Source organism: Pithys albifrons, chromosome 7 (assembly GCF_047495875.1).
Source record: "Pithys albifrons albifrons isolate INPA30051 chromosome 7, PitAlb_v1, whole genome shotgun sequence".
NCBI classification, from domain to species: Eukaryota; Metazoa; Chordata; class Aves; order Passeriformes; family Thamnophilidae; genus Pithys; species Pithys albifrons.
This window is the reverse complement of record NC_092464.1, coordinates 34,342,774-34,368,146: the sequence shown is the minus strand read 5'-3', so window position 1 is coordinate 34,368,146 and position 25,373 is coordinate 34,342,774. Positions and strand designations below refer to the sequence as shown.

The following is a 25,373-nucleotide window of genomic DNA, read 5'->3' as shown; positions in this document are numbered from 1 at the left end:
ACTAGGCCATCTGAACCATTTTCCCCCCGATAATCAGGACAGGGGAAAAAAATCCAAGATGATGAATTAATAGGAATTACTCAATTTCTCTATTTTTCCCCTAGTGCAGTTGATTACTAAAGCGGAAAGCCTTCTTTATGGGAGGGCTTCTTTCCACTGTGTTCTCGTGTCCTCTTGCAGTCATAACCTCCGTCCAGGCGATCGGTGATCGAGCCGAAGTAGCATACAGTGAAATACTATTTCGTAATAATCAGAAAGTGCAATGCAAAACTTTCAAGTGTAAATGATCTGGTCGGGTGTGTGTGTGTGGATTGTGCGTGGGGCTTTTTGGGGACGAGGGGCATCACGGTGGCATGAAAATGGGACGAAATTGTCCCGCTTTAGGTAGCAAGTAATATCAATGAGATCTAATATTTTCAATCTTAAAAAAAAAAAAATTAAAAAAATCTAACCCGAAAAGTCCCTTTATTCAGGTGGATAAATACAGGTAGAAGTGGAGCATCATTTGAGCCGAAGTTCCCTTTTTTGTACTACACTCTGTTCTTGGTCAATGTATTAATTGTAATTTTAATAAAATTAGTACAAAGTCCAGATCTTTTAAAAAACTCTAGGGCTGCCTCTGTGGTAAAATGGCGCCTCTGTAAGACCTGCCTCTTCTTAGTGATGAGGAAAAGGCCATAAATCCGTTGTTGTTTATGAAAATTTACAACTTTGCAATACAACTTTATGAGTTGTTCGGTTTTTCCATTGGTCGTTGACGGTCATGTGGATGGTAACCGTGAACATGAACTTTTTTATAATTTCCCTTGCGAGAATAGAGCCGCATTCTTTTGCTGAGCTCTGTCCTGCTTCGGATCTCTCTGGCTTTCAATCCCCATTTCATTTGTTCTTTGTAAGGCAATAGTGAACAAAGTGTGCGTAGGTTCGGCATAAGCAGCCGCCTAGAACACAGATCCGGGATGGCAATTTCCAGTTCCCCCGCTGGAAGGTGTGGCATATTGGATTCAAAGCTCTGGCGTGGCAGATTTTCAACTTGCAACCTGGCTAATTTCCTGCTTCTTCTGGCACCAAAAGGAGGGCGATTCGTCTCCTGTGCAGCCAAAGCGACAGCTGTCAAAGTCACAGGGGCTCCTGTGAGCCAGAACCTAAAAGGTGAGAAATGTATATGACACTACTGTAAGCACGGAAAAATTGTTTAATATGTTTAAATATTAGACGTGTAATTAAACCAAATGGAAATGTTACCGGCCAAAAATAGAGGTGGCTGCAACTTAGTTCATTTTTTTACTTAACTAATGCATGCAAAAATATGCCTTAATAAAATGTCTATTTTTTATGATTTAGCAAGGAAGCCGTGGATTTCAATTTTTTTCTTCACAAAGTTGATTTCTGTTTGCTTAACCAGGGGATTGTTGTGACGTTCTGGACATTTTCTAATAATTCAGATTTACAGCGTCAATGGAGGGTTTTTTTCCTAGCACGAGGAAAAAATATTTATATCACCAAACATTTCAAAAATTAGTTCGCAACATTAACTCATTAGCTTAAATTTCATTTGCTGTAGATGAAATTTTGATGCAATTTATTTTTTACAATTTCATAAAAAAACCCCAAACCAGTCAAGACAATGTCTCCTGGTTTCCCTGCCGTGTCCAGGGGGAAGGTTATTTCCAGAAGGGCGGAAACAGCGCGAATGTGTCTTAGATTTTCTTTATCAGATCAAGCGCTGCCTGTATGATACCCGTGCCGTGGGTCCGTTCCCGGTGCTTCCCGGCGTGGGAGGCTTGCGCTCCTCAGCAGCGCGGAGCGGTCTTCACGGCAGCCAAACCCACTTCAGAGACGGAGACGGAGCTTTCCAACCCCCCCCCCCCCCCCCCTTTCTCTCCTTGTTGTGACTGTTACGGCGCGGCGCTGGGGCGGGGGAGCGGCGGGCTCTGTGCCGGTGCCCCGCGGTGTGAGTCGGCGGGGCGGAGTGGGGACCGGGGACGTCGCCCCCGGAACCCCTCGCCGCTGCCGCCCGGCTTCATTCCCGCCTCCTCACGGCGAAGGAACTGGTCGGAGGGCTCTAAGCGGCGGTCCCGGCTCTGCCTTTGCCGCAGGGCTGATAAAACACTGCATTTGCATTGTATTGCGGTATCCGCCGGACTGGGGCTGCAGTGAGCGCCGGATTATTTATTGCGCGGCCGCTGGTGCTCAGTGCTGCCACGGCGTGGCGGGATGGCGGAGGCGGACGCGGAGCGGCTCCCGCAGCCCCTGGGAAGGGCAGCGCTGGCAGCCTGAGCTGCTCGGGGGAGCCCAAAAAAAAAAAGAGCAAGAGAAAAAAAAAAAAGAAAAAGGGAAAAAATCCGGCCTACCTTCTACTGGAGCATCGGAGCTCGCTCCCAGGCAACGTATTCCGGCAGGACCGGCTCTGCCCACTCCCCTTCCCCTCCGTTTGTACCTCGATATGTGTCAACTGCAAGTTATCATGGTGGGAGCCGGTTGGGGAGGATTCTCCCGCGTCCCCCCGGTCAGGCTCCCTGTCTAAACAACGGTCCGCCTTGCCCAAACTGTTTGGATTAGGAGCTATTAGTTAAAGGTTGGGTTTGATGACGCTGGCGAGCACGAGAATGATTTGGAAGTGGCTCTGTGTGCGAGAAGAAGGAGGCTTTTAAGCTAAAGAGGGTAACTACCCCCGCACCTGCATCCGAGAGTGGCTGGGGTCGCGGCCGGGTTTTCAGCGGGAGGAGGAAGCCGAAGTGTTCTGTGAAGGAGGTGCTGGGGATGCGGGGAATTACGAAAACAAATAAAAGGGGGATGAAATACACGGGTGTCACGAAGTGTGATTTTGTTGCGTTGTCAAAATGCAGCGGCTGGCTTTCTGCTTTCCAGAATGCGGCCGGGAGTGGTGAAGGGAAACCACTCCAAAATGTGTCTGGGCAGGACATTTCCTCGGCAGACCTGGGGGTAACAGATTATTGTAATTCAGGGTTTTCTGGGGTTGGGGGAGGAGCGGAAAGGACGCCTGAATGTGACTGAAACGGAGATTACAGTGCAGATTGTTTAGCTGTCACTGTAACTATTCTAACACGACCCAGCCAGGCAAACGTGCACATTTCATTGGTTTTTGTATTATGGAATCAGCGAAGAAATATTTTCGCTGCCCGCAGTCGAGCTTTCATAACTTGGTTTGAACGCAAGCAATAACTTGAAAAATGGGAAAGAAAAGAAAGATACAGATGGGGGAAAAAGTCTGTAACTGATATTATAAGATGTAAATATACTTAAGCCTGAAAGGACTTTTATTTCAAATTTTGTTTTGTTCTGTGTGATGGATTTAAACAAAAGATGGTCTGGCCACAACTTTTTAGAAGTAAGGCCGGTGGATTTTGGTTGTCGAGGGTATTCTTTTTTTCATGATGCTTCTTAGTTTTGACCTAAGTTGGCGAAAATCTCCTCTTCTAAAATCCTCCCCGCCTTTACCGTGCTTCTTGTGCTTATTTACTGGTGTTTCATCCTTTTTAAACTCTATTCTCACTGAGTGAAAAAACTTCTATTTTTTTTTTCTGGAGAAATCTGTTCTTCGAGAAATACTTGTTTCTGAAATGACCTCTCAAAGCATGCAGCTAGTGAGTTGTAATTCCGCCAGGTGTGTTTATGGATTAGTTGAGCTGAGGTTAAGGAAGTTTAAAAAAATTGGAGGCAATCAACATCTGAATGTGAAAGTCCGGCTGAGACTGGAAACAATACAAACTATTGTGGAGCGATGTTTTAACTCACTACTGTTTTATAGGTATCGTAATCTGCCCCCGGAAATGAGACAAATAGTTTCCCAACAAAAACAAAACTCTCCTTTGAAAGCTGCGTTAGGAAATGGGGCTCGTAGGAATGTCACTTTCCGTGACAGAGCGCGTTTAAAATTAGGCTATTCAATCTGTTGTAATGGGCACAGATTATGAGTAAACACATCTTGGAATGAGCAACCTCATTTTATCTCCAGGAACTGCAGAGTTAGTGCTGGATTAAATGAGCATCAGCGAATTTCATCAGCACTGTTACTGTCCGAGCCCTGGGCCAAGAATTATATTTCCGCTACAGGGTAACTGCCATATTGAAAAATGAAGGTGGAAATGTTTGTTTCGCGTATTGTTTTTCTCCCCTTAAAGACACACATCCACGTTTAATCAAATTATTCGGAGCAACAACGAAACCGATTGGCTTCTGCTGACTCATTAGTAGAGCTGTATTATTTAGGAATAGTCCTACTGATTCGTTTTTTAATTGGAATGGTTGATTCCCTCGGCTCAGCTCTGGCTGGAGGTAAGGGTAGACTTGTGAAGAAGAGACACACAGAACTTTATCTGGGCTGCCGGGGGGCTCCGGGCTCCTGCCCAGCTCTTCCAGAGGCCTCCTCGGGCACTTGGTGCAAATTAAAAATCCCCCTCCCCAAAAGGCCACTGACACAACCTCCGTGTTAATTATCGAGGTGTTCATTAAGGTACAAGACCTCTTTCATGCAGGACGCGTTAGCCTCTCTCACAAAAGCTGGATTTTCGTCGCTGGGGCGGGCTGCCTGAGCTCCGAAGGGAAGCCTCAGCGGACGGGCAATTATCGACTGAATGAATACATAAATACTTTTTTAAATCTCAAAAAATTCTTGGATGCAGTTGTGGGACTGCGATCGCAAACTGGATAGAGGTCGCCCCCCGCCGTCCCTCCCGCTGCGCAGCGTTCCGCTCCCCCCTTTCACGTGCTCCCTTCACTCCAAAGTTTCCCTCCGCAGCATCCTCCGCCGCCGTGTCCTTCCTTCCCTTCCTCTCTCCTCCTTCCCTCCGCCGGAGAGCCCCGTGCGGTTCGCCCACCCTGTCTGCGGGGCTGCGAGGCTTCCTTGTCGTAAGGCCTCCAACTTCTAAGGGCGACCACCCCCTACACACACCTCCAGCGGCCAGGGGTGGTCCCCGTTAGCCGCTGTCACACTGCCCGCGCTGCCGGGGAATTATCGCTATTATTGTTGTTATTATTATTGGATTATTTTTCCCGCGGAGGGGCGGTGCCGCCCCAGGGGCGCGGCCGGTCCCCGCGGCGCGGTGTGGTGCGGGGCGGCGCGGGGCGGTGGAGCCGGGACTGCCGGTGAGTTGGCGGCGCAGTGGCGGCGGCCCCGGGGGAGCGGGCGCCGCGCGCTCTCCCATTGGCCGCCCTGCCGTCAGCTGCTCCTATTTTCTGCTGTCGCTTTTGGCGCTCGGCCATCCAGAAACAAACCACTTCGATGACTCCTAATAGTTATCGCCAGATGTACTAATACACAACAAATCACAGTCCGAGAGAGGGGGAGAGCAAATGAGTTCCTATTTCGTGAATCCCACTTTCTCGGGGAGCCTGCCCGGGGGCCAGGACGCCTTCCTCGGCCAGATCCCTCTGTACCCGGCGGGCTATGATGCTCTCAGGCATTTTCCGGCTTCGTACGGGGCAAGCAGCCTGCAGGACAAGACTTACACCTCACCTTGTTTCTATCAACAGTCCAACACCGCCATTGCTTGCAATCGGGCTTCTTATGAGTATGGAGCCTCTTGTTTTTATTCGGACAAGGACATTAGTAGCGCCTCTCCCTCCGGCAGTGCCAAACAGAGAGGGCCCGGGGACTACCTGCACTTTTCTTCCGATCAACATTACAAATCCAACGGCAGCCAAGCCAAAATTATAAATGACGAAGGCACCGACCGGAAGTACACGAGCCCTGTTTACCCCTGGATGCAGCGGATGAACTCCTGCACTGGTAAGGCATCTCGGTGCAATCAAGGGCGGGAGGGAGGTGCGGGGGGAGGGAAAGGAAAAGTTTCTGTTCTTTTTTTCTTTCCTTTTTCCCCAACCCCGTTCTTAGATAAAGTCCAGACTGCTGGAGAAAACATGGTTCCTGCAGGGCAATATGTAACATGAAACCTCCCCAGGTTATTTTAGACCTGGCACGTTGGCACCCTGGGAACGGCGGTCGAGATCCCAGTTTGTAGATTTGCTGATGAAAGTTAATAGGGAATCCTTAGGAATTTGGGGTGGCGAGGGGGAAGAAAAAGATAAAAAGGAGCAGAGCAGTTTTACCCCCCTCTTAAAGCCATCCCAAAGCCTCTGCTCTGCTTCTTCATTGTCAGAGAGCGATGCAGGGAATATGCCCTCTGTACTGAGGATCCAATGCATTTGTGGCACATCTCCCCTCCCCCAGCTCATTAGCCTGTGAACATTGGATATTGAGAGCACGTTTCTGGGGCCGTGGGTGCACTTCCATAGCATTGCGAATTTTTTCTGACTTAGGAGTAAATTTCACATAATTGAGCTATTCTGTACAGGAGTGGTGCTGGGGTATGGGGGTGGGAGAGTCGTATTGGGGTGGCATGTCTTTTTTATGGTCCCAAATTAAAACCTTTGCTTCCAGTGTTTGCTAATGACTCCTATACTGTCCCATCCTCCCGAGTTATGGGTACATAGCGTTTTTTCGAAAGCTAAACTGTTAGCAAGACTATTCTGATGCTGCTTTTCATTCGAGAGCAGTAAATTCTAGAGCAAATGGCAAAACACTCTTCTATGATCTTTAGCTGATATCTATAATCATAATTAAATTAGAGACCCTCTGTAGTCACAGCCATGGACACGGCTTTTTGTTTATGTAAACATACTCGCGTATGCGTGTACAGACACACACACAGACACATATGTGAGGCTTCCTGGATAGCACACGTGTCGATGTGTCTGTGTGTGTGTGCACGAACAGGCTCCCAGCGCGCAGGCAGTAGACGTTGCTCAGCGATTCACATGGGTGCTACCTACTGCACTTTCCCTAGGTCCCCCTTAAAACCTCCTTGTATTCCGCCTACCCCACTACAGTAAGCACACTGCACATCCGCATTTACAACTAGGCAGGCAAGAGAAAAGAAGGGAAAAAGAAAAAAAAGCCTTAAGGAAACCAGAGCAGCTTCCCGCCCCCCCGTCATTGTGCGGGCAAAAGGAGGCAGAATATACTAATCGCTCTTTCTAGTCTGAAATCACTGGGCCCTGTCCAATGCAATCGTTTTGTCTTTACTTCTACAGGTACAGTATATGGAACACATGGGAGACGAGGGAGGCAAACTTACACCAGATACCAAACGCTAGAGTTAGAGAAGGAATTTCATTTTAACAGATACTTAACCCGAAGACGACGTATTGAGATTGCAAACGCTCTCTGCCTTACTGAACGCCAGATTAAAATATGGTTTCAAAACAGGCGGATGAAATGGAAAAAGGAAAACAAATTCATAAATTCCACACAACCCAGCAGCGAAGAAACAGAGGAAAAGTCAGGGGAGTAGAACCACTTTTAATAAATGCTACCAGGCCTTTCCTTAGCACTTACTACTACTATTATTATTTACCTTGTGTTCCTTCTGCTACTGAAATCCTGTAGGTTTGTCACAGTCCGTTAATTCCCAAAAGGCTTGGTTAAAAATGTACACTTGCAATCATCTGTGACTTACTTGAATATATGTGATAGTCCTAGCTTGTGAGCTACAGGCATTCATGTATATAACCACCTTTCCAAAGCGTATATTGCATTGCTTAAAATAGAGAATTGGCCCAGAATTTTAAATATTTGAGGAGAGCATCTGTGTGTGGGTGAGTGTCCCTGATGTGCTTGTGTGAGGAAAGATAAGCAAATGATTTTTTTAAAATTAGAAATGTTTTACTGTAGAAAGACAAGATATTTTAGAAAATATTGGGGTTATGTTTTTGCTAGCTCCTGCTAAGTCGGGCCATCTTATGCTGTGTTTGGGAGTCTGTGATCTGCAGGGGAAAAAAAAGTTTTAGTTAAGCATAAGATATTTAAATAGCAAAAGGAAGAAAACTTCTTTTTAAAAAAATCGTCGTATAAATCCCTGGATATAAACTTGCAGTTAAAGTGAAGGTGAATTGCAGAAAGAATTTTTAAAAATGCCTCTAAACTGCTTAATCTGCACTACTAGTATTAAAGCAAAAACTCGACGTTAAACTTCAGGGGAAGCAAGGGAAGAGGTTTCAAAGCGGGCGAATTTCTGTGATTCCCGTTGAGCTTACACTGAGGTTTCAGTAAGTTCAGTTCTACACTGAAGGGGCTTTGAATTATGGACTGCATTTCTTGGGGCTTTGTGGGCTTAGATCGATCATATTTTCTTCTCCTTTTATATTTATCTCTCTATCTTGCTTGCTTTCTTGCTTTCATAAAAAGTCTTATTAACTCGGGGATATTCTCCCCCTGCTTCTGTGTTGTCTTAACGCATATTCACATTTCTTAGCACTGGAAAAAATAAATTGATACTCTGAAGAAAAATAGCTGCCACAAAATGCTTCCACTTTGAGCTGTGTGTAAGTAAAATTAGCGCAGCAAAAAATACCGATTAATATATACGTTATATCTCTCTATTTTATACTGCGTGTGCATGAGTGTGCGTGTGAAACTGTACAAATGCACTTGTATACGCACAGATGTTCTTTTGTTTGGAAGGCAGTAAAATTTGGGCTACTGCTCTAAATATTTTAAAAGCCAGATCTGAAGAATTCCAATGCACAATGGCTACCGCCGCATTTAGAGAGGTTTTTCCTTCCAAGAGGCGATAAAAATAACGGCGGCCGTAGAGTTGCCTGGAATTTGATCCCCTAGTTGGAAAAACGCTGCCCGATATTTATCTTTCATGGGTACCTGCCATTTCACATCGGCAAGATACGACTGCCTCTCGAAAGCTCCGAGACGGGAATAAGTGGGGAGGGGAAATTATATGTATACATATATATGTAGAAGGGACATAAACGTTGTTGGAGACTGAGGATGGATCGTAGAGGATTTGGGAACTGGTGTAAACAAGTCTCGCACTGCGGAGAAGGCAGGCACAAAGCGGAGCACTCTCTGCACGCCCAGCTCTCCGGCGGCCGGGTCGGAGGAGCAATTCCCGCTGGCCCCGCTGCCTCGCCGCTAGTTGCCGGTGCCGCTGGTGGCGGCGGCGGCGCCCGGCGCGGCGGCGGCGCGCTCCGCTCCGCGCCTCTCCGCGCCCTTCCGCGCTGCCGTCGGGGGCCGTCACCCCGGGCCGACCCCGCGGAGTCGCCGCCATCCCTCTCGCCGCCAGCGGGTGGCGCTGGAGGCCGGTGGACGGGAGGGAGGTGGCGGCGGCGGCGCGCACGGGCGGCGCGCCCCGGGCCGCCCGCGCCCTCCCAGCTCCCCCACCAGTGCACGAGTTTACCTCTAGAGGTCATCAGGCAGGATTTACGACTGGACAACAAAAGCACGTGATGTGAAGCCGTACCCCATATTTGGGTGCCTACGTAGGAGGGAACCAAGTACATGTCCCAGTCATTTCCATAATTCATCATAAATTGTGCAAGGGTGCTATAGACGCACAAAACGACCAAGAGCCACAAATCAAGCACACATATCAAAAAACAAATGAGCTCTTATTTTGTAAACTCATTTTGCGGTCGCTATCCAAATGGCCCGGACTACCAGTTACATAATTATGGAGATCACAGCTCGGTGAGCGAGCAATACAGGGAGTCCGCCAGCATGCACTCCGGCAGGTACGGATACGGCTACAATGGCATGGACCTCAGCGTCGGGCGCTCTGCTTCCACGCACTTTGGTGCCAATGAGAGACCCCGCAGTTACCCGGCCAACACCACCTCTGCCTCGACAGAGCCCAGGTACAACCAGCCTGCGACGTCTTCCCACTCGCCTCCCCCTGACCCTCTGCCCTGCACCGCCGTGGCCGGTTCGCCTGCCAGCGAGAGTCACCACGGGGTGAAAAACTCCCTCGCCAACTCCACCAGCACTTCGTCCAATTCCAGCACCAACACGCACATCAGCAGAGACGGGGTTGGCACCTCGTCTGGGACTGAGGAAGACACTCCAGCAAGCAGCGAGCAGGCAAGTGCCCCGACCGACCAAAGCACAGCCCAGCCTTCACAGCCCCAGATCTACCCCTGGATGCGAAAACTGCACATAAGTCATGGTAACGCAAATACCCTGTTCTTTTTTTATTTCTCTGGAGGAAAAGGAGGATTTAATGTAAACCGGGTGGCTGCGCCGAGCAAGGTCGGGGAGAGGGGGAGAGGAGGGCGTGAGAGCGGGCAGTCTCCCCTCACACCACAACTCTGCTCGCAGGGAAGCACGCTCCCTTCTCTGGGCGAGTCCTCCCCGAAAGGAAAAAAAAAAAACTGCCCGACCCCAAAAACACAGCCTGACTAGCTCCCAACGGCGACAGGGGAGTAGAAGGCTCCTTGTCGAAGGGCGATCGAGAGCGGAGACTGCTCCCGGCTCTCCTCTGAATGGGGGATCTTCCAGTGGGAACAGCGCGGCTGATCCCATTTATTTTGCTAAGGCATATTAAAGAGAATAGGAGAGGGCGAGAAGGGCAGTTTTCACTGCTGGGAAGCTGGGGGAGAGGGGGAAGGGCGAGTTGCCCCAAATTCGGGGAGAGGGTTTGAGAGACGCGGGGGAGCGAGGCAACTTTCAGCCCCGGGTACCTGCCCTGCCCTCGCTGCTGGGAGAGCGGCCAGGGACTCGCTGCCTCCCACAGCCTTCCACAACTCAGTCGTGGGAAAGGGCTGCAAGCTTTGCTCTCCCAGTTCTGAAAACCCAGCTAGTAGCAGAGACATCCTCCAAACCAGCTTATTTTGGAGAGTCATGGGGGTAATTAACCTTCGGGGAAGCGGAGGGGGGTGGGGGTGGGGGGGTAAGGGGAAAAAATTCAAATTGAAAAAATCGAACGCAAATCCAAGCGAAAACTTACCGAGGCTACCAAATTCCCTCCCCCAAGCCTTTCTTAAGAGAAGCTAGAGGGGGAAACTTGTTGAGCGTTTATCCAAACCAGAAACAAAACCAAACAGGACTGAGAATAACGGTCCTGACCGCTGGTAACTGCAATGAGACACGAAGGCTCCGAGTGGCTGCTGAGAATCTAAATCATGTACTTTTCTCTTCCAGACAACATAGGGGGACCAGAAGGGAAAAGGGCTCGGACTGCTTACACCCGCTATCAGACCTTGGAGCTCGAAAAGGAATTTCACTTCAATAGATACCTGACCCGCAGAAGAAGGATTGAAATAGCACATGCTCTTTGCCTCTCAGAGAGACAAATAAAGATCTGGTTCCAAAACAGGAGAATGAAATGGAAAAAGGATAATAAGCTGAAAAGTATGAGCATGGCAGCTGCAGGAGGGGCATTCCGTCCCTAAGCGTTTGATCAATTAAAAGTACTGAGCAGTATTAGCTGACCCTGCGTCGTCTCATGTCAGTACTAAGTTGACTTTCTAAAACTTCCTTGTGTTACTTCTGTGAAGAAACCCTGTTCTTGTCGCCCTTATTCATCTTTTAATCATGAGCCTGTTTATTACCATTCTCTCGCGTGTATAAGTAGATCTGCTTTTATCGTACATTTCTTTGTCTTGAATGGCTTTGTCTTGAAAAAAAATAGATGTTTTAACTTATTTATATGAAGCGAGCTGTGTTACTTGAAGTAACTGTTAAAACATAACAAAACTGAGCAAAAAAGAACAAAAAAGGAAAAAACGAGAAGTTTAAAAAAAAAAGGAGAGAAAGAAAGAAACCCTCCCCCGTTTAGTACAAATGTTATGTGTTGCACTCAACCTGCTTAACTGTGCATGTGTGGTCAAGTGTTAATGTCTGTATAGCTCCAAGCTGTTAAAAATATTTTTATTCAAACTACCTATATAATTCCTGTGTAATTAATGCTGTTGTAGAGGTGAAATGATGAAATCAACTGAATTTGTCCTACGTGTAGTGAATAGTGAATCTGTGACGAAAACTGTGATTCCAAGCAGTATGTCCTTGCTGTGCCTTTGTATATGACTCTTTGCACGAACTCTTAGAAGTGGCTCTTATTAAGCGCAGCTTCTGTGATGTATGTTTTTTGTGAACAAAGTTACAAATATAGTCAAAGTCTGGCTGTTTGAGCAAACTGTGATCAGCTTTTTTAATTATTATTATTATTATTATTATTATTATTATTTGTTTTTAAAAAAAACTGACTGGAAATCAACAAAAAAATAAACTTTCTATTGTAAAGTTTTTGTGATCTGGTTTGTGCAAAACAAGAAGTTGTGCTTCCTGATTTGCCTCTGAAAAAAAAATATTAGCCCGTGCAGAGTTTGTAATAATGTTTTACCTGGCTCCTTCTGCACGTTGCAAATGGTGGATGTTGCAATTGTCCGCTACAAGTATTTTTAATTGAAAGTTTGTCCGTAAGTTCTTCCTTACGGGTTTCTCGCTAGGTGGAAAGCTGCATCGCAGGACCACAATCAACACCCTTTGTGAGTGAATCAACTGTTAACTGTTTGCTGATGGTTAAAAGAAAAACAACATCCAAAACATGTGCTTTGTTAAAACACACTGCTAACGCCAAGGAGTGTTTGCATCGCTCTAGAATTTGTCCTGTCGTTTCATTAAGTATATTTGCAGGACAGCTATATCTGAGCCCTCTGCGTCTATCAGCAACCCTCTGTAGCCACATTCCCACTCTTCTTCCTTTAAAGATTTTTTGTTTTCTTTGTTACAATTAGTTTGCTATAAACATAATGTTACTTACCCCATCAGAGCTTGAATGGTTAACTCTTCCGAGCTTCTAAGAGCAACTAAAGATTTGCACATTTACTGACTGGTTACATTGATGCTTTCCCTTAAAAGTTATAAAACAGTAAACTTTATAAGCCCCAGTTCCGGCTATATGACATTTGGGTGCCAAATGAATAGGGTTTTGTCTATGAATTAGATCGTAAAATCATCCATAGCACAGACAGATAGGCTCACTGGCTATAAAAAGTCACGTGGTGCCATTAAAGTAAGTTTTATGGTTTTGGGGAGTTGACATCCAACATTATATACCACATAACATATAATCTCACTGACGCTGGACTTCATTTGACTCTTTTGCAGGCTACGTGTGCCTCCTGGCCATTCAAATTGTCAGGTTTAGGGACAGAAGTATCCAAACCACAAGTTCTCAATACTATATGAAAAATGGCTCCTTGCAAGTCAAAGGTAAGTTTTGTGCACAAGTTCCTTAAAGTTTATTTGTGCAGTGAGGAAGCCGAGGCTTCTGCTCGCTCTCGCTGCCTCTAGCCTCTCCTTCTTTCTCTTTCTCTTTCCCTTCCTTTCTGCCTGGAGCTTTTCAGGACGGTCCCACCGAGCCTGAGAGGCAGGATCAACCACTCATGATCCAGGTTGTGCTGCGAATCTCGCCCCCCCCCCCCCCCATCCCTTCACTCGCAGCAGCTAGCTCTCTATTTTAGCGATCAAATCAAAGTAAACCACAATAAGTGACTTTGGCAGAGATGGATTTTGGGGCCTAGCTTTAATCACTTTTACTACTGCAGAAGATAATTACTTCCTTTGCTCCAATAGACTCTCCAAGTTTGGAGAGGTTTTGTTTAGCAAAGAGTAGTTATTGAAGGCGATTAAAAAAGGTGGAAACAAAATAAATAGGCCTAGATATTATCTGGGCAGTATCTTATGTAGGCATGATAGAGCTGGAGGCGTGATGATATGGTAATAATCCTTGGATTGGTGAAATATGTTGCACATCAGAGACAGTACTAAAATGGCACAGACTGTACTGAAGTGCTTAGATACATATTTTCTGCATTGGGTTGTCCAGAAAGTTTTAGCTATGTGCATATGTACATCTGTGAGTGTATAGTGTGTTTTAGGGATGCACATTTCTAACATTGCTGTAACTTTTTCCTGATCCTTTATGCAATTGTATAAATATATTTAAACTATGTGCATGTTTGCTTGCATGTACAAATCGGTGCATATGTCTGTGTAAAGTCATGCACATGCACATATGTGTCTAATACCAGTGTATTTATGTATCCAAAGAGTGTGTGTGTGTGTGTGTATGTGTGTGTGTATATGTTCCTGTGACTTTTTTTTTAAAGTGAACCAATTGACTGTAGCTTCTAGCATTAATACAAGAGACTACAGGTCATTAGAGTGCTGCAAATTATTAAAAACGGGATAGGTTTACTGAAGATTTTAAATATCCCCCTAGCTCTGCGCTCTCTCTTTTTGCCTTATATTGCTGGCTGCCATTGTGGGGTAGGCCCCAGCTGCATGTTTACTTCAACATTCTTTTTATTTAAGTGGACTGTTCTCACTAGAGTGTGATTACTCAGCAATAAACTTTATGGCCGGATTTAACTTTAGTCTTTGAATTTCCAGGACTTGAATGAAAGGGTGAAAGGAACTCTGTCTTTCTCTGGGTAACATTAAGGCCTGATCCTTACCCTCAGAGCTGTTACTTTGGCAAGTGATCTTCGGGGTGCAAACTGACTTGCCGCCAGCTAGGGAAGAGATTTGAGAATTACTTACAATCTATCTATCTATCTATCTATCTATCTATCTATCTATCTATGTCTCCAAATCAACTGTGGGTATCCCTTTCTCTGCTCAGTTACTCCAATGTTTGAAGAAACACTGATTCAGCAGATTGCATTGTTTTTCTCTATGTATCATAAAGTTGAGTTTACAAAAGAACAGGGTAGTTTGATCTGAGAGATGGTCTTTGTTTTATTTTGCTAGTGCTATCCCATTTGAATATTGCTGTTTAGGCTGGGTTTGCTACTGTGAGCAAAAGTGAGAGAAAGGCACAGAGATACAAGAGGGTAAGGTTGTTGTGTACCTCTGCAGGGCCTGTATATTGCTGACTGATTCTTATTTTTAATTTATTTGTCTTTAAGGATATGGTAGTATATTAGGTAGGTTCCTCTCAAAGATCTCAGTTTTACAAACATTTAATTTTAAAATCACCCCTTGTATTAGAAAAATGGAGTCTGAAGCCTTTGTGTCTATTGATTCTTCCTATGAATGCCAAACAAACACATGTGCATATATTTTATATTAAAAAAAACAGGAAAGGCCTTAAAAGAGCATATTCAAATGCACATTTGAAAATCGTTTCCGTTATAAGCAGCTGGAGATTTTATAGTACACTAGCTGTCACATTTTTGTCAATAGGAATACCAGAAAGTTATATACGATAGGCATGCATTATATTATACTATATGCCATAAAATTTTATAGTTTGAGGCAAGGCATGAAAAACCTTTAAAAGTTTGGGCTTCATTTATTTGCGTGTCCTTTTCCATGGAAAATTTTTGCTTGTAAATGGGAATGATACTAGATGCAAACAGTTCACATTTACTCAGTATTCAACAACACTATGTTATTTGAATTAACTGGAGAATATACAAACACACACCCCCGTTCAACTAGTATTTTAGTATACTGGATATCGTTGTGGATTTTAATTTTTCATTGTCCAGAGAGAAAAGATTTGCTATTAGGTATCTTCCACATTTTTATGTGGCTTCTGTAGCATATTCCATGCATAACAATGTACAAACTAAGAACTATGGAAAAGAAAAATATCCCCAAGTCCAGAAGCATATAAACCCGCCTGTACTGCAAGAAACACTAACAACAAAAAGAAAATTAGCTAGAAATTACAACTTCACCACATTTCTGGCCCTGCCCTGTCCTAAGAAGCACAGTTGAAACCATTCAAACCCAGAAACGCATAAAGATATTCTAATCTGCTTTGAAATTTGAAATTCAAACGAGCCCAGACTGCCGAACTCTATGAAAATAGTCCCACGTCTGAATTGTTTTCTGAGGGAAAATGTCATGGACAATTATCATTGGGAATCATAAGAGAGATCTTAACTGCACAGTTTTTCTCCTGTGTTTGGGGGATTAATGTGTGTGAATTTGTTCTACCTTAGGCATGGCAAGTTGTGTTGTATGATTTGAAATACTGTTTACCTAATCCTTTGAAAGATACACTTGCGTGTAGTGTTTCATGTCTAAGCGTAATGCCAGTTAAAGATTAGACAGATCTCTTAATGTGTGTGTAACTGGTGACTTAGCAAGACATAACTTTCTCTAAACCAGAAGTATAACAATCCAATGGAAAGTCATCCGTAAATTACAGCTTTGCAGCTTTGTCTAAACCATGCAAACGCCCTAATTGCAGAACATTATGGGGAAATTATTATTCTGCCATTTCCTTACATTTAATAAGTATGTATCCGTGGAAGGGTGACAATAGAAGGGTTTACAATCTGCTCCATGGGAAATTGAATGGAACAGATCATGAGGGGAGAATCAGGAGGTTTCGATTTCAAACCCTGGGTACTGGAACAATGTCTTTTCCCTCCCCGCAAATACAGATTTAACGCATTAAACGCAGACATAAGTAAATCTCCTGACCAAGTTAAGATGTCGCTTTGCTTTCTTAGTCCTATCTCTTTCCTGCCCTTTTAATCTCCCCGGTTTGAGGCTAGAATTGCTAGCCAGAGCGCAAAACCACAGCTCCCACAGCCTCCTGGTTATCTTTGAAAATATTATCCCTTTCAAATTAAAGCAACCCCACCAATGTCTCTTTTGAAGGCAAATACTCATGGACCACCCCGGTCACATGTTCCTGTAGCTACATGCACAAACAGTATCAAACCTGACACAGAGAGTGTGTAAAAATTTGCATGGACTTTGCCTTATAGCATGCAAAAGGAATTTTTGCTATATCCCCTCCCCCCAAAAAATGTCTTTTCAATAATAATATTTGCTATGAAGGTTACTGGGTAATTATTGCAATTTTGTGGAACAGTCCTTGCTTGAGGTGAAGTCTGTCTCTGGATAATAAATGGCAGCCCGTGCAGTTCACTGCCAGGTTAAGTAAATGCAGAAAAGATAAATCTGCACACCCTAGGAATCACCAGCAGAGCTCGCTTTAGACCAAGTTCACAGTCAACTCGTTTGCCTAGACAAGGCTTCGCAAACAATTAGAGTTGTTTCTTTATGCTTAAATCAAGGAGAAATGACTAAGACCCTTCAGCAGAGAGCTGCAGTTTTTCCCCCAACGCTCGTCGCTACATTCCTTCCAACCTCACGCCCAGAACTTACCCAGCATTTCACCTGCAATTGTAACCATATAGCGCCTTTGAGTAACAGGCTTCCCTCCAACGTTGCCGAAAGGCTGTGCAAACTGAACTAACAGCACTTTACAAAGCTGCGAGATTAAGGCAAAAAATAATTAAAAATTCGAAAGTATCCGATTTCTCAAAAACAAGAAGAAGGAAAAAAATGAGTCCTTAAAAAGCTGGGGAAAACAGCAGAAGTACTGAAACAAACAGTGCGAGTCTCTTACTCGTAAAAGAAGCTGCATAGCTTTTGTATATCTTTGTGGTTAAGGGCGTTACAACTGCAGGTCAAAAAGTTGAGGGTCAAAAGTTTACGTTTTGCACCACTCTTAGTCATTCGCCCAGACAGAGTTTGATGTCAATGTTATAGTCGAGATCTTGACTATCAGCACAAAAGATAAAATAGCTTTGAGTTACGTGTGTATCACAGTATGGACTCCAGGTGAACTCTACTGGCTGAATGACCTCAATTACCGAGCAAAGGATAGAAAATTCCTCTTTTCAAGAGTAATACACGTTGCATTTCATCTTGAATTATCGTCCACTTTTGTGTCTGAATATATCGGGTTCAGCAGCGGCAGGTAAACGCGCGTTACCCTCACAGCAGCCACTGATGCTGCCTCCTCGGAGACTCAGGTAGCAAAACGCTTCACGCTTGTTTATTATATAATAACCTACCTTAAGAGGTTTAATGTTAAGCCTTCTCACTTTCCAAAATGGCAGGAAGATAAGATAGGAGAGAAGCTATTAACGCGTGTATCGATCCTAGCCGCGTCTTTGTTTTTGATCTCATTTCTGTAGCGACCGCTAAACTGTGCTTAAACAGAACATGCTGCAGATAATACGGGTTATATGTTTGGTTAGAAGTAGCTAATTTAAAATGCGGAGCGGTGAATCCGTGTTGTGATACCAATGGAAAATACTATGGAAAAGTTGACACCCTGCGCCGCTTCATGATTTGGAGGGTTCTCACAGCCTTCTGGAATTACCCGAGGCGACATTTCCCAGTGAAATGGGGAGTAGGAAGCGTTGCTTATTCTCCCTCCACCCACCCCTCTTCACTCCTCCAAGAAAAAGTTTAGTGGAATTTCTTAGCGCAACGTTATTTCCACATTGCTGGGATTTTTTGTTCCTAATGCCGCCTCTGTATAAAAGCTTAGCTCCTTGGTTAGACGTGTTTGCGGGACAACAAGGCAATATTGCTTAGGCAACTTCATTCTGGAGGAGATTACTGAAGACAGGATTCAGCTTGAAATTTCCAGGCCGAGGGGTCGATGGAAGAGGGAAAGGATATTCCCAGATAGGGATTATCAGATATGAAAGTTGTGGAGGAGGCGACAGTGCGACAAGGAAGTCTGAGAAAGAGCACACCTCACCCCCAATCACGCACTGCTGCCTTCCCACCCACAAGGCAGGAGCCTACACCGGCCTCTGTGTAACTAGTACTCGTGAATTTTTTGCCAGAGACACAGCTGGATCGTGGCAGGAGAACGGTATTTCTCGGGAACAAGTACGTAAGAGGTTAGATATCAGATTAGCCAAAGTAATTTTTGGAGATTTTGCCTAGAGTACCTGCTGAATCCTATAAAGTATGTAATGCAAGTGTTTTCTCGGCGTGAAGACGCTGCTTTCAGGTTGTTGCTGCTGCTTGCTTGTAGCGAGCCCTGGCGCTGCACGTTTAGGGAGCCTGCCTGCGCTGGAGATAGTATATAACCTTTCACATCCAGGCTATTTATTTGGTGTAAGAGCAAAGCCTGATAACAAGCTAAAAACCGTAGCCAAATATCTATTTTGTTAGAGAATAGCAGGCGGATTGTTTCCAAGAATAACAATGCGTCTTTGATATACCCAGAATGAGAGCTGTTACTATAACCGGCTTACTCAAGAGTAGGTGACAGAACATTTACTTCCTCACTAAAACATTTAGTGACCCGAATTCTATATTTTAAATCGGGTTTAGAATAAAAATATCAATTCTAATAATTTCAAAGAAGTTGAAACGGCGACTTCCATAAATATTGACTCTTCTGAATTATTGTTTAAATTGATTCCCACATCACCTCCCCTCCCCCCCCCCAAAAAAAAAAAACAAAAAAGCAACAGGCTAGAACAGAACAGTTATACTTTGAGTCGAACTCTTTCTGTCCTTTCACTCCCTGCATTCAGCACACTGCTCTCTGGCGTGGAAGGTCTTCTCAAAAGATCATTCATTTAAAATCCGTGCACAAATCACGTTTTACGTGTGTTTATTTAAGCGCACCAGGACAGAGTGAGCAAATCTCGCCAAGTATCCCTTTGTTAATAGGAGATTCCATGCCAGGGAAGCCACCGCTTTCACCAAATGCTGAACTTGGGGCAAAACTGCCAACATTGCCCGGGCAGCGCCCATGGGGAAGAGCGCTCCCGTCCGCTGAGGCAGGGCAGCCTCGGGGCTACATCGTTCCCAGGAACAAAGAAAGGAATACAGTCGATACATACCATAACGTTTACATTTTCCCGTGATTTTTTTTCTTATTTTTCCTTAGAAGTAGTGACCTGGGCAAAACACCCTGCTATCTAAAAGACACTGTTGTAGACCTTTTAGAAAAACTAAGTCCAAGGCCGAGGTGAACTTCAGGTCACCGCGTCTAACAAATATGAAAATGTCGCCTGGTGAAGGGCACGCCTTGTTATTTAACAAAGACTGTCAATGTGTAAGATTAATAAGAAACAAAATGCACACGGTGTCACTTTTCGGTCACTTTGAAACTTGGGACAGCCTCGTATTCAAGAGGGAAAGCTGGAGCTAAATGTATTCAAAACGGTTCAAATCAAAGTCAAGCCAGGCTGCTAGTGAGATTCTTCCTCCTCCCACCGTTCTTGGTGGAGTATGCCCGGGCACGACGAGAGATTGACTTGAATTATTATTATTACTACCGTTATTATTATTGCTACTATTACTATTATTGCTGCTGTTATTATTTTCTCTTTCGTGGGAATTACGTTTTAACCGCATATGTGGAGGGTAGCAGGAGTGCTTGTCTATTTCACCAGGAAAAGAGGGATTGCCCTTTTCCCCCTCTTTGGGTATGTATGAGGTTGCCTCTTCTTGGTGCATGAAAATTTACTCTCTCCCTCTCAACTTAATTCCGGTGCGGTCCCCATCTTGTCCTCGGCCAGACTCAGTCAGGAAACTCTCGTTCCTTTATTAGTTGATTTAAATCTCTTTCTCCAGTAAAATCGAGCCTTTAGTCCTTCTGGTGAAATAAGGGAGCTGGCCTATTTTATCCTATTCTTCTCTTTCTTTGAGAGCTTAGGGTGATGGTACAAGTTTGTTAAAAGGAAGTACCGGGGGGAAAAAAAGAGAGTTTCTGAGATTGTTTATTACAGCCATAAATCTTGCAGTAAAATGTCGAAATGGCCGTGTGCAAGATAACACTTGGTGGTCTTGGCTGGGTTCTTGTTTATGATAACAAAACCACAAAGACATGGAACAGGCCTTTTGGAGGTCCTGCCTCAGCACATCTTTGCAGACGAATAGAACTACACGAAAAAACCAAACTTGAGCTGAGCAGCTCAGGTCACCTTGCAGATTTACACTCGTATACGAAATTGCGTCCTTTTCTCTGTAACTGTGCGCCAGGGCCCCACTGTGGAAAGCGACGCAGTGAAACTTTGAGATCTAATCACAATAAATAATACGAAGCAGTGCCCAATCAACTATCCCAATATAACACTGAGCTTACAATCCAAGACACTTTGCGTTTTGCTTTACCATGGAGTGGGAACACTGCAGCCCGCTGTAGTGCTCCAGCCATAGTGCTTCAGGAGTTATGCCGTGGATAATATTTACGATCCCCCAGTGTAATTCATCTAGTGCTGGCCAGCAGGTATTTGTACTTATGCGTCTGTATGTGTGCATGTATCTCTTTATGCCGGGAAAATGCTCTCTGGTCGAGGTGGACTTCGACAATCTTTTATTTTTAACACTTACATAGATGGGAGCTTTATTCTTCTAGAACACAGGTTGCTGTTGTGTTGTTGTTGTTGTTGTTTTTAATATAAATAAAGCGAACTTCCCTTTTCTGTCAAATGCGTGTTGTTGAACAGTTGCTGCTGTCTCTGTGTGTAACCGCGTGTGTGTAACCGCATTTCCTCTCCACGTAGAGTAAATAGAGAAACTTATCTATTACCCCAGTTAAAGAGTTCCACAAATGTGCTGTTGGAAATGAGTAAGTAAATGTGTTTTAACTTTCTTTACAAATTAGACATTCGATAGTAGGAGGAAATGAGTGATTGTTTAGATAAGTACCCCAGTATACCCAAGTGCTGCAAATGTCCTAACATATTACAAGCCGCATGCAATGTGCACGCCTGTGTGTCTGTGGATAAAATATAAATCGATACGATGTGTGTCTTGTTAAATAGAATATATATTCAAATAGAATTTTATTGCACGTATCCATTTTCTATAAAACTGCAAAAGACAATAATCTGAATTTAAACCAGGGTGACTGTTAATGTAGTATCTTTGGGAAAGCAAGATCTAAACCATATCATATTTACGCTTGATATATTAAAAGTATTTTCCCATACCAGCAAATGAGATTACCCACTCAGCAATTATATTCTATAAGGGTGAGGTAAATATTTCTGTGTGTTTATATACTTTCCTGAAAAGAAGAAAAAAATAAACCGAGAAGTTCGCTTCTAACTCCAAATGTTCCAGACCAGCTAACACAACCTTCAATACTTCAACAAGTACTTTTTTAGACTTAGAATAAGGACATAATCAGTTTAACCATCAAATTTCAATTAACTAAGGTCAGGGCGGTTGCCTCTTTCCCCCCTGAACTGCAAATATCGTTAACAGTCTCAATTTTAGCAACGTAGAAGTGCCTTCCCCCTCCTACACCAGGGTTTGTGAGTTACTTTTGCGAAGGCGCTAGCGATTTCTCGTGGAAGTTAAAATTAAGAAATAAACCCAAGACGCATACCAAATCAAGTCTTAAAAATTGTAGTTCAGAAAGCGCTCTTCCACGAAGGGATGCTCACACTGAGCCCTGAGATCGCCGGTGGGAAGTATTTAATACTGTTGTGTCCATCTTTCCCTCTCCCTTCCCCCTCTCTTCCCCGTTATTTTCAGGCTCGCTATGCCCCTCAGACCCCGCAAGCCACTCCAGGACTCTCCTCGGCCTCCTCGCGACCTTCATTCTAAATCTTGCATCTATTCGTCCAATTAGCACAGATTTAGAGGCGCAAACGACTGGCCCTGGAGCTACCGGGCGCACGCGCTCCGCAGCGGCGGGGCGCTGGGGGCAGATCCCGGAGGGCGGTCGGTGGCCTGTGCCCGGCAGCCGCTGCCGCCCTCTGCCTGCGCTCAGCCCCAGGTCTACGCTTTGGGAGATGGGCTTGTTTAAAAGGATTGTGCAACGCCTTGTGCAGTGCCTGCCTCCCTCTGAGTCACGCAGCTGGGCTGCGCTCCGCTTCCTCTCCCCGCTTCCTACACTCTCCCGCGGGGCAACGAAGACAGAAGTGCGGGGGCACGCGGGGTGGGTGCGAGACTGTTAGAGCCGGATTAGTTTTATCTCACTTGACACTGAGACTGCTGGACGCATCCCGGGTCGGCGTGCGGGAGGAATTGGGGATGCTGGTGAGGAGTGGACGCAGAGGGCTCCCTCGCCAGGCAGCCTCCCCCTCTGCGGGAGGCGCGGCCCCTACGGAGGGTCCGCGCGCGCGGAGCTGCTCCGCGGCCGCTCGTCCTCCTTCCATTTCCTGATCCGGGGTCCGCGGCCCCGCGCGGTAATTGGCGCTGGCGGTCAGGTGGTGGCGGGGCGGTGGGGGGTGCGTGTGTGTGTGTGCGCGCGCGGGTGTGTGTTGTGTGTGTGTCGTAGGCGCTCCAGGGGTGGGAAGAGAGGAAGGGAGGGGAGTGCGTCGGGGAAGAGGGGGGAGGGAGGGCCAGAGGCCCAAACTTTGGCAGCGGCGAGCACTTGACAGAAGCGGGAGGGGGAGAGGGAGGGAAAGGAGGGAGGGGGGAGAAGGGGAGGGGCCTCGCCGAGCCCAGAAAAACGACAACGCGAGAAAAATTAGTATTTTTGCACTTCACAAATTAATGACCATGAGTTCGTTTTTGATAAACTCCAACTACATCGAGCCCAAATTCCCTCCCTGCGAGGAATACACGCAGCACAGTGGCAGCGCCGGCAGCTCCGCCAGCTACCACCCGCACCACTCTCACCCGCACGCCCCGCCGCCGCCGCCGCCGCCGCCGCCGCACCTGCACGCCGCGCACCCGGGGCCGGCACTGCCCGAATACTTCCCTCGGCCGCGCCGGGAACCGGGCTACCAGGCTCCCCCAGCGCCGCCGGGGCCGCCTCCCGAGGCGCTCTACCCCTCGCAGGCACCCTCCTACCCCCAGGCGCCCTTCAGCTACAGCAGTGCCGGCAGCGCCGCCCCGGGCCCTGAGCAGCCGCCCCCGGGCGCATCGCCGCCGCCGCCCGCCAAGGGACACCCCGGCCCGCCCCAGCCCCTGCTCCCAGGCCATGCCCTGCAGCGCCGCTGCGAAGCAGCCCCCGCCGCCGGGGCCGGCACCGGGCCCGGCTGCCCGCTGCTGGCCGACAAGAGCCTGCCTGGGCTGAAGGGAAAGGAGCCGGTGGTCTACCCCTGGATGAAGAAGATCCATGTGAGCACGGGTGAGTTGCCCTTGCCAGGGAGAGGTGGGGATGCGCCTGCAGAGGAGGGAAGGAGAGAGGGTGTTCCCGGGGACGGGATGGGTCGTTGAGTGTGTTGCCTTTTTTCAGCCCTCCTTCTCCCTCCACGTTTCCTAATAAAAAAAAAAGAAAAGAAAGAAAAGAAAAAAGAAATAAAAAAGGACAAAAGTGAGAAACCTTTTGTATCCGGGGTCCTTTATCAAAAGATTTACGAGACGCCAAACTGTTAGGGCAGTAATTATAGCCCCCATAAATTTAATTGCCCTGCAGTGGCTCTGGGCCATGTGTCTTTGAAGCTTTTCCTCTAACCCAAATGCCTATCACCATTTTTTATTGCTCCTCGATTGTCCCCGCTGTCGATAGGCTGTGAAACAATTTTTCTTGCCGTTTATGTATCTTATGTGAACCTAGTGTCAAGTTATTATATAATAATTATGTTCCATCGCTTTCCCCCCTCCTTCTTTCCCTTCCGCGTGTGTATGTATGTGCCTGTGTGTGCACGTTTCAGTCAATCCCAATTACAACGGAGGGGAGCCCAAGAGGTCTCGCACTGCCTACACCAGACAGCAGGTCCTAGAGCTGGAGAAGGAGTTCCACTTCAACCGCTACCTGACCAGAAGGCGACGCATAGAGATCGCGCACACCCTCTGCCTGTCCGAGCGTCAGGTCAAGATCTGGTTCCAGAACAGGCGCATGAAGTGGAAGAAAGATCATAAACTGCCTAACACAAAGATGCGCTCCTCAAATCAGTCCACACTGAGCCAGCAGTCCAAAGCACAGACACAGGGCCACCCCCATCCGCTCGATGGGGCTACACCCAATGCAGCCGCACTATAAATACGGTTTTTGGTTTGAGGTTTTTTGTTATTTTTTTTATATATATATATATATATATTTACCTATCTACCGGAGTTTTCAAGCTGCCTCGTGGTGGAGGCTGGTCATTTGGACCAAACTGTGTAGAACAAAACAGAAACAGGAAAGGAAGACGAAATGTGCCCAAGAACAGGCACATGTTTAAACCAAAACCCGGACGATTGTCTACATTGTATATAGATAATGGTTCCATGCCCATCATTTTTTTTCTATTTATGGAAACGCTCTCTTACCCTCGATGTAAAAGAGGGTTGGATGCTGTCATGGATGAATTCTCTGTATCTAAGACGGACTCTATTTTCCTTTTTTTGGGGGGTGAGGGGGTGGGGGGAGGGGAACACTTTAAAAATAAAAGAATTTAAAACAAAGCAAAGAGCTTGTGAGACACTTGTGTAAGGCATTGACTTGAATAGTGCTGTTTCGTGGCGTGCTCGTGGATTGCTGTCTGTGTGTATGTGTGTGTGAGGGTGCAGAGACATATATATACACACACCAACACGGGAGGGAACGAACACGTCCACGAGAGGTTAAAGACTTACGAAAAAGTCCCTTTACGCTGTCTAAAGGAAAATGTTTTATGTGTCAAAGGTAACTTAACTGGTTTTAAGTGTAGCCCCCGCAGTAGCTGTGATCTATTAGTTTTTCTCCACTTTTCCTAATGCTTTTATTTAAAGGAATACTGCTACAAAGGCTGTTGCTGTCTTCATATTTGGCACCGTCTAAATCGTTTGGGTCCATGTACAATTTGTGGATTTTTGGTGTAATGTATAACTGACAAACGCTGGTAATAAAGATTATTCTGTACAAAAGAATTAAATGCTTGAAACACAAGTCCACTAA

General features: G+C 45.9%; 4 protein-coding genes across 8 annotated transcripts in view; all 4 read left to right on the top strand.

Annotated features, from left to right (window-relative positions):
* Positions 1-1,068: 1,068 nt before the first annotated feature.
* Positions 1,069-25,373, top strand: part of HOXA3 (homeobox A3) — a 44,885-nt gene continuing 20,580 nt past the window's right edge. For 4 of the 5 annotated variants that reach the window (XM_071560983.1, XM_071560982.1, XM_071560981.1 and 1 more), the window contains exons 1-2: positions 1,069-1,152; positions 12,923-13,027. The gene's annotated coding sequence lies outside the window, so the exon portion shown is untranslated. The remainder of the gene's footprint in view (positions 1,153-12,922; positions 13,028-25,373) is intronic. The other variant, XM_071560984.1, reaches the window with a different exon arrangement.
* HOXA6 (homeobox A6) lies at positions 5,178-7,326 on the top strand. The gene is made up of 2 exons (XM_071560993.1): positions 5,178-5,752; positions 7,057-7,326. Exons 1-2 carry the CDS (start codon positions 5,317-5,319, stop codon positions 7,314-7,316), a joined length of 696 nt encoding a protein of 231 aa, XP_071417094.1. The 5' UTR covers positions 5,178-5,316; the 3' UTR covers positions 7,317-7,326.
* HOXA5 (homeobox A5) lies at positions 9,404-12,045 on the top strand. Its single transcript, XM_071560992.1, has 2 exons — positions 9,404-9,980; positions 10,955-12,045. The coding sequence occupies exons 1-2, from the start codon at positions 9,419-9,421 to the stop codon at positions 11,203-11,205; spliced, it is 813 nt and encodes a 270-aa protein (XP_071417093.1). The 5' UTR covers positions 9,404-9,418; the 3' UTR covers positions 11,206-12,045.
* HOXA4 (homeobox A4) lies at positions 23,005-24,822 on the top strand. Its single transcript, XM_071560100.1, has 2 exons — positions 23,005-23,639; positions 24,166-24,822. Exons 1-2 carry the CDS (start codon positions 23,060-23,062, stop codon positions 24,492-24,494), a joined length of 909 nt encoding a protein of 302 aa, XP_071416201.1. The 5' UTR covers positions 23,005-23,059; the 3' UTR covers positions 24,495-24,822.

What these genes read in the sequence shown, in the direction of transcription:
- HOXA4 (XM_071560100.1), top strand. Translation starts at nt 23,060, where the DNA reads ATGACCATGAGTTCGTTTTTGATAAACTCCAACTACATCGAGCCCAAA. An exon ending in GAAGATCCATGTGAGCACGG is followed by an intron (nt 23,640 to 24,165) that starts GTGAGTTGCCCT and finishes TGCACGTTTCAG; the next exon opens with TCAATCCCAATTACAACGGA.
- HOXA6 (XM_071560993.1), top strand. Translation starts at nt 5,317, where the DNA reads ATGAGTTCCTATTTCGTGAATCCCACTTTCTCGGGGAGCCTGCCCGGG. An exon ending in GCGGATGAACTCCTGCACTG is followed by an intron (nt 5,753 to 7,056) that starts GTAAGGCATCTC and finishes TTACTTCTACAG; the next exon opens with GTACAGTATATGGAACACAT.
- HOXA5 (XM_071560992.1), top strand. Translation starts at nt 9,419, where the DNA reads ATGAGCTCTTATTTTGTAAACTCATTTTGCGGTCGCTATCCAAATGGC. An exon ending in AAAACTGCACATAAGTCATG is followed by an intron (nt 9,981 to 10,954) that starts GTAACGCAAATA and finishes TTTCTCTTCCAG; the next exon opens with ACAACATAGGGGGACCAGAA.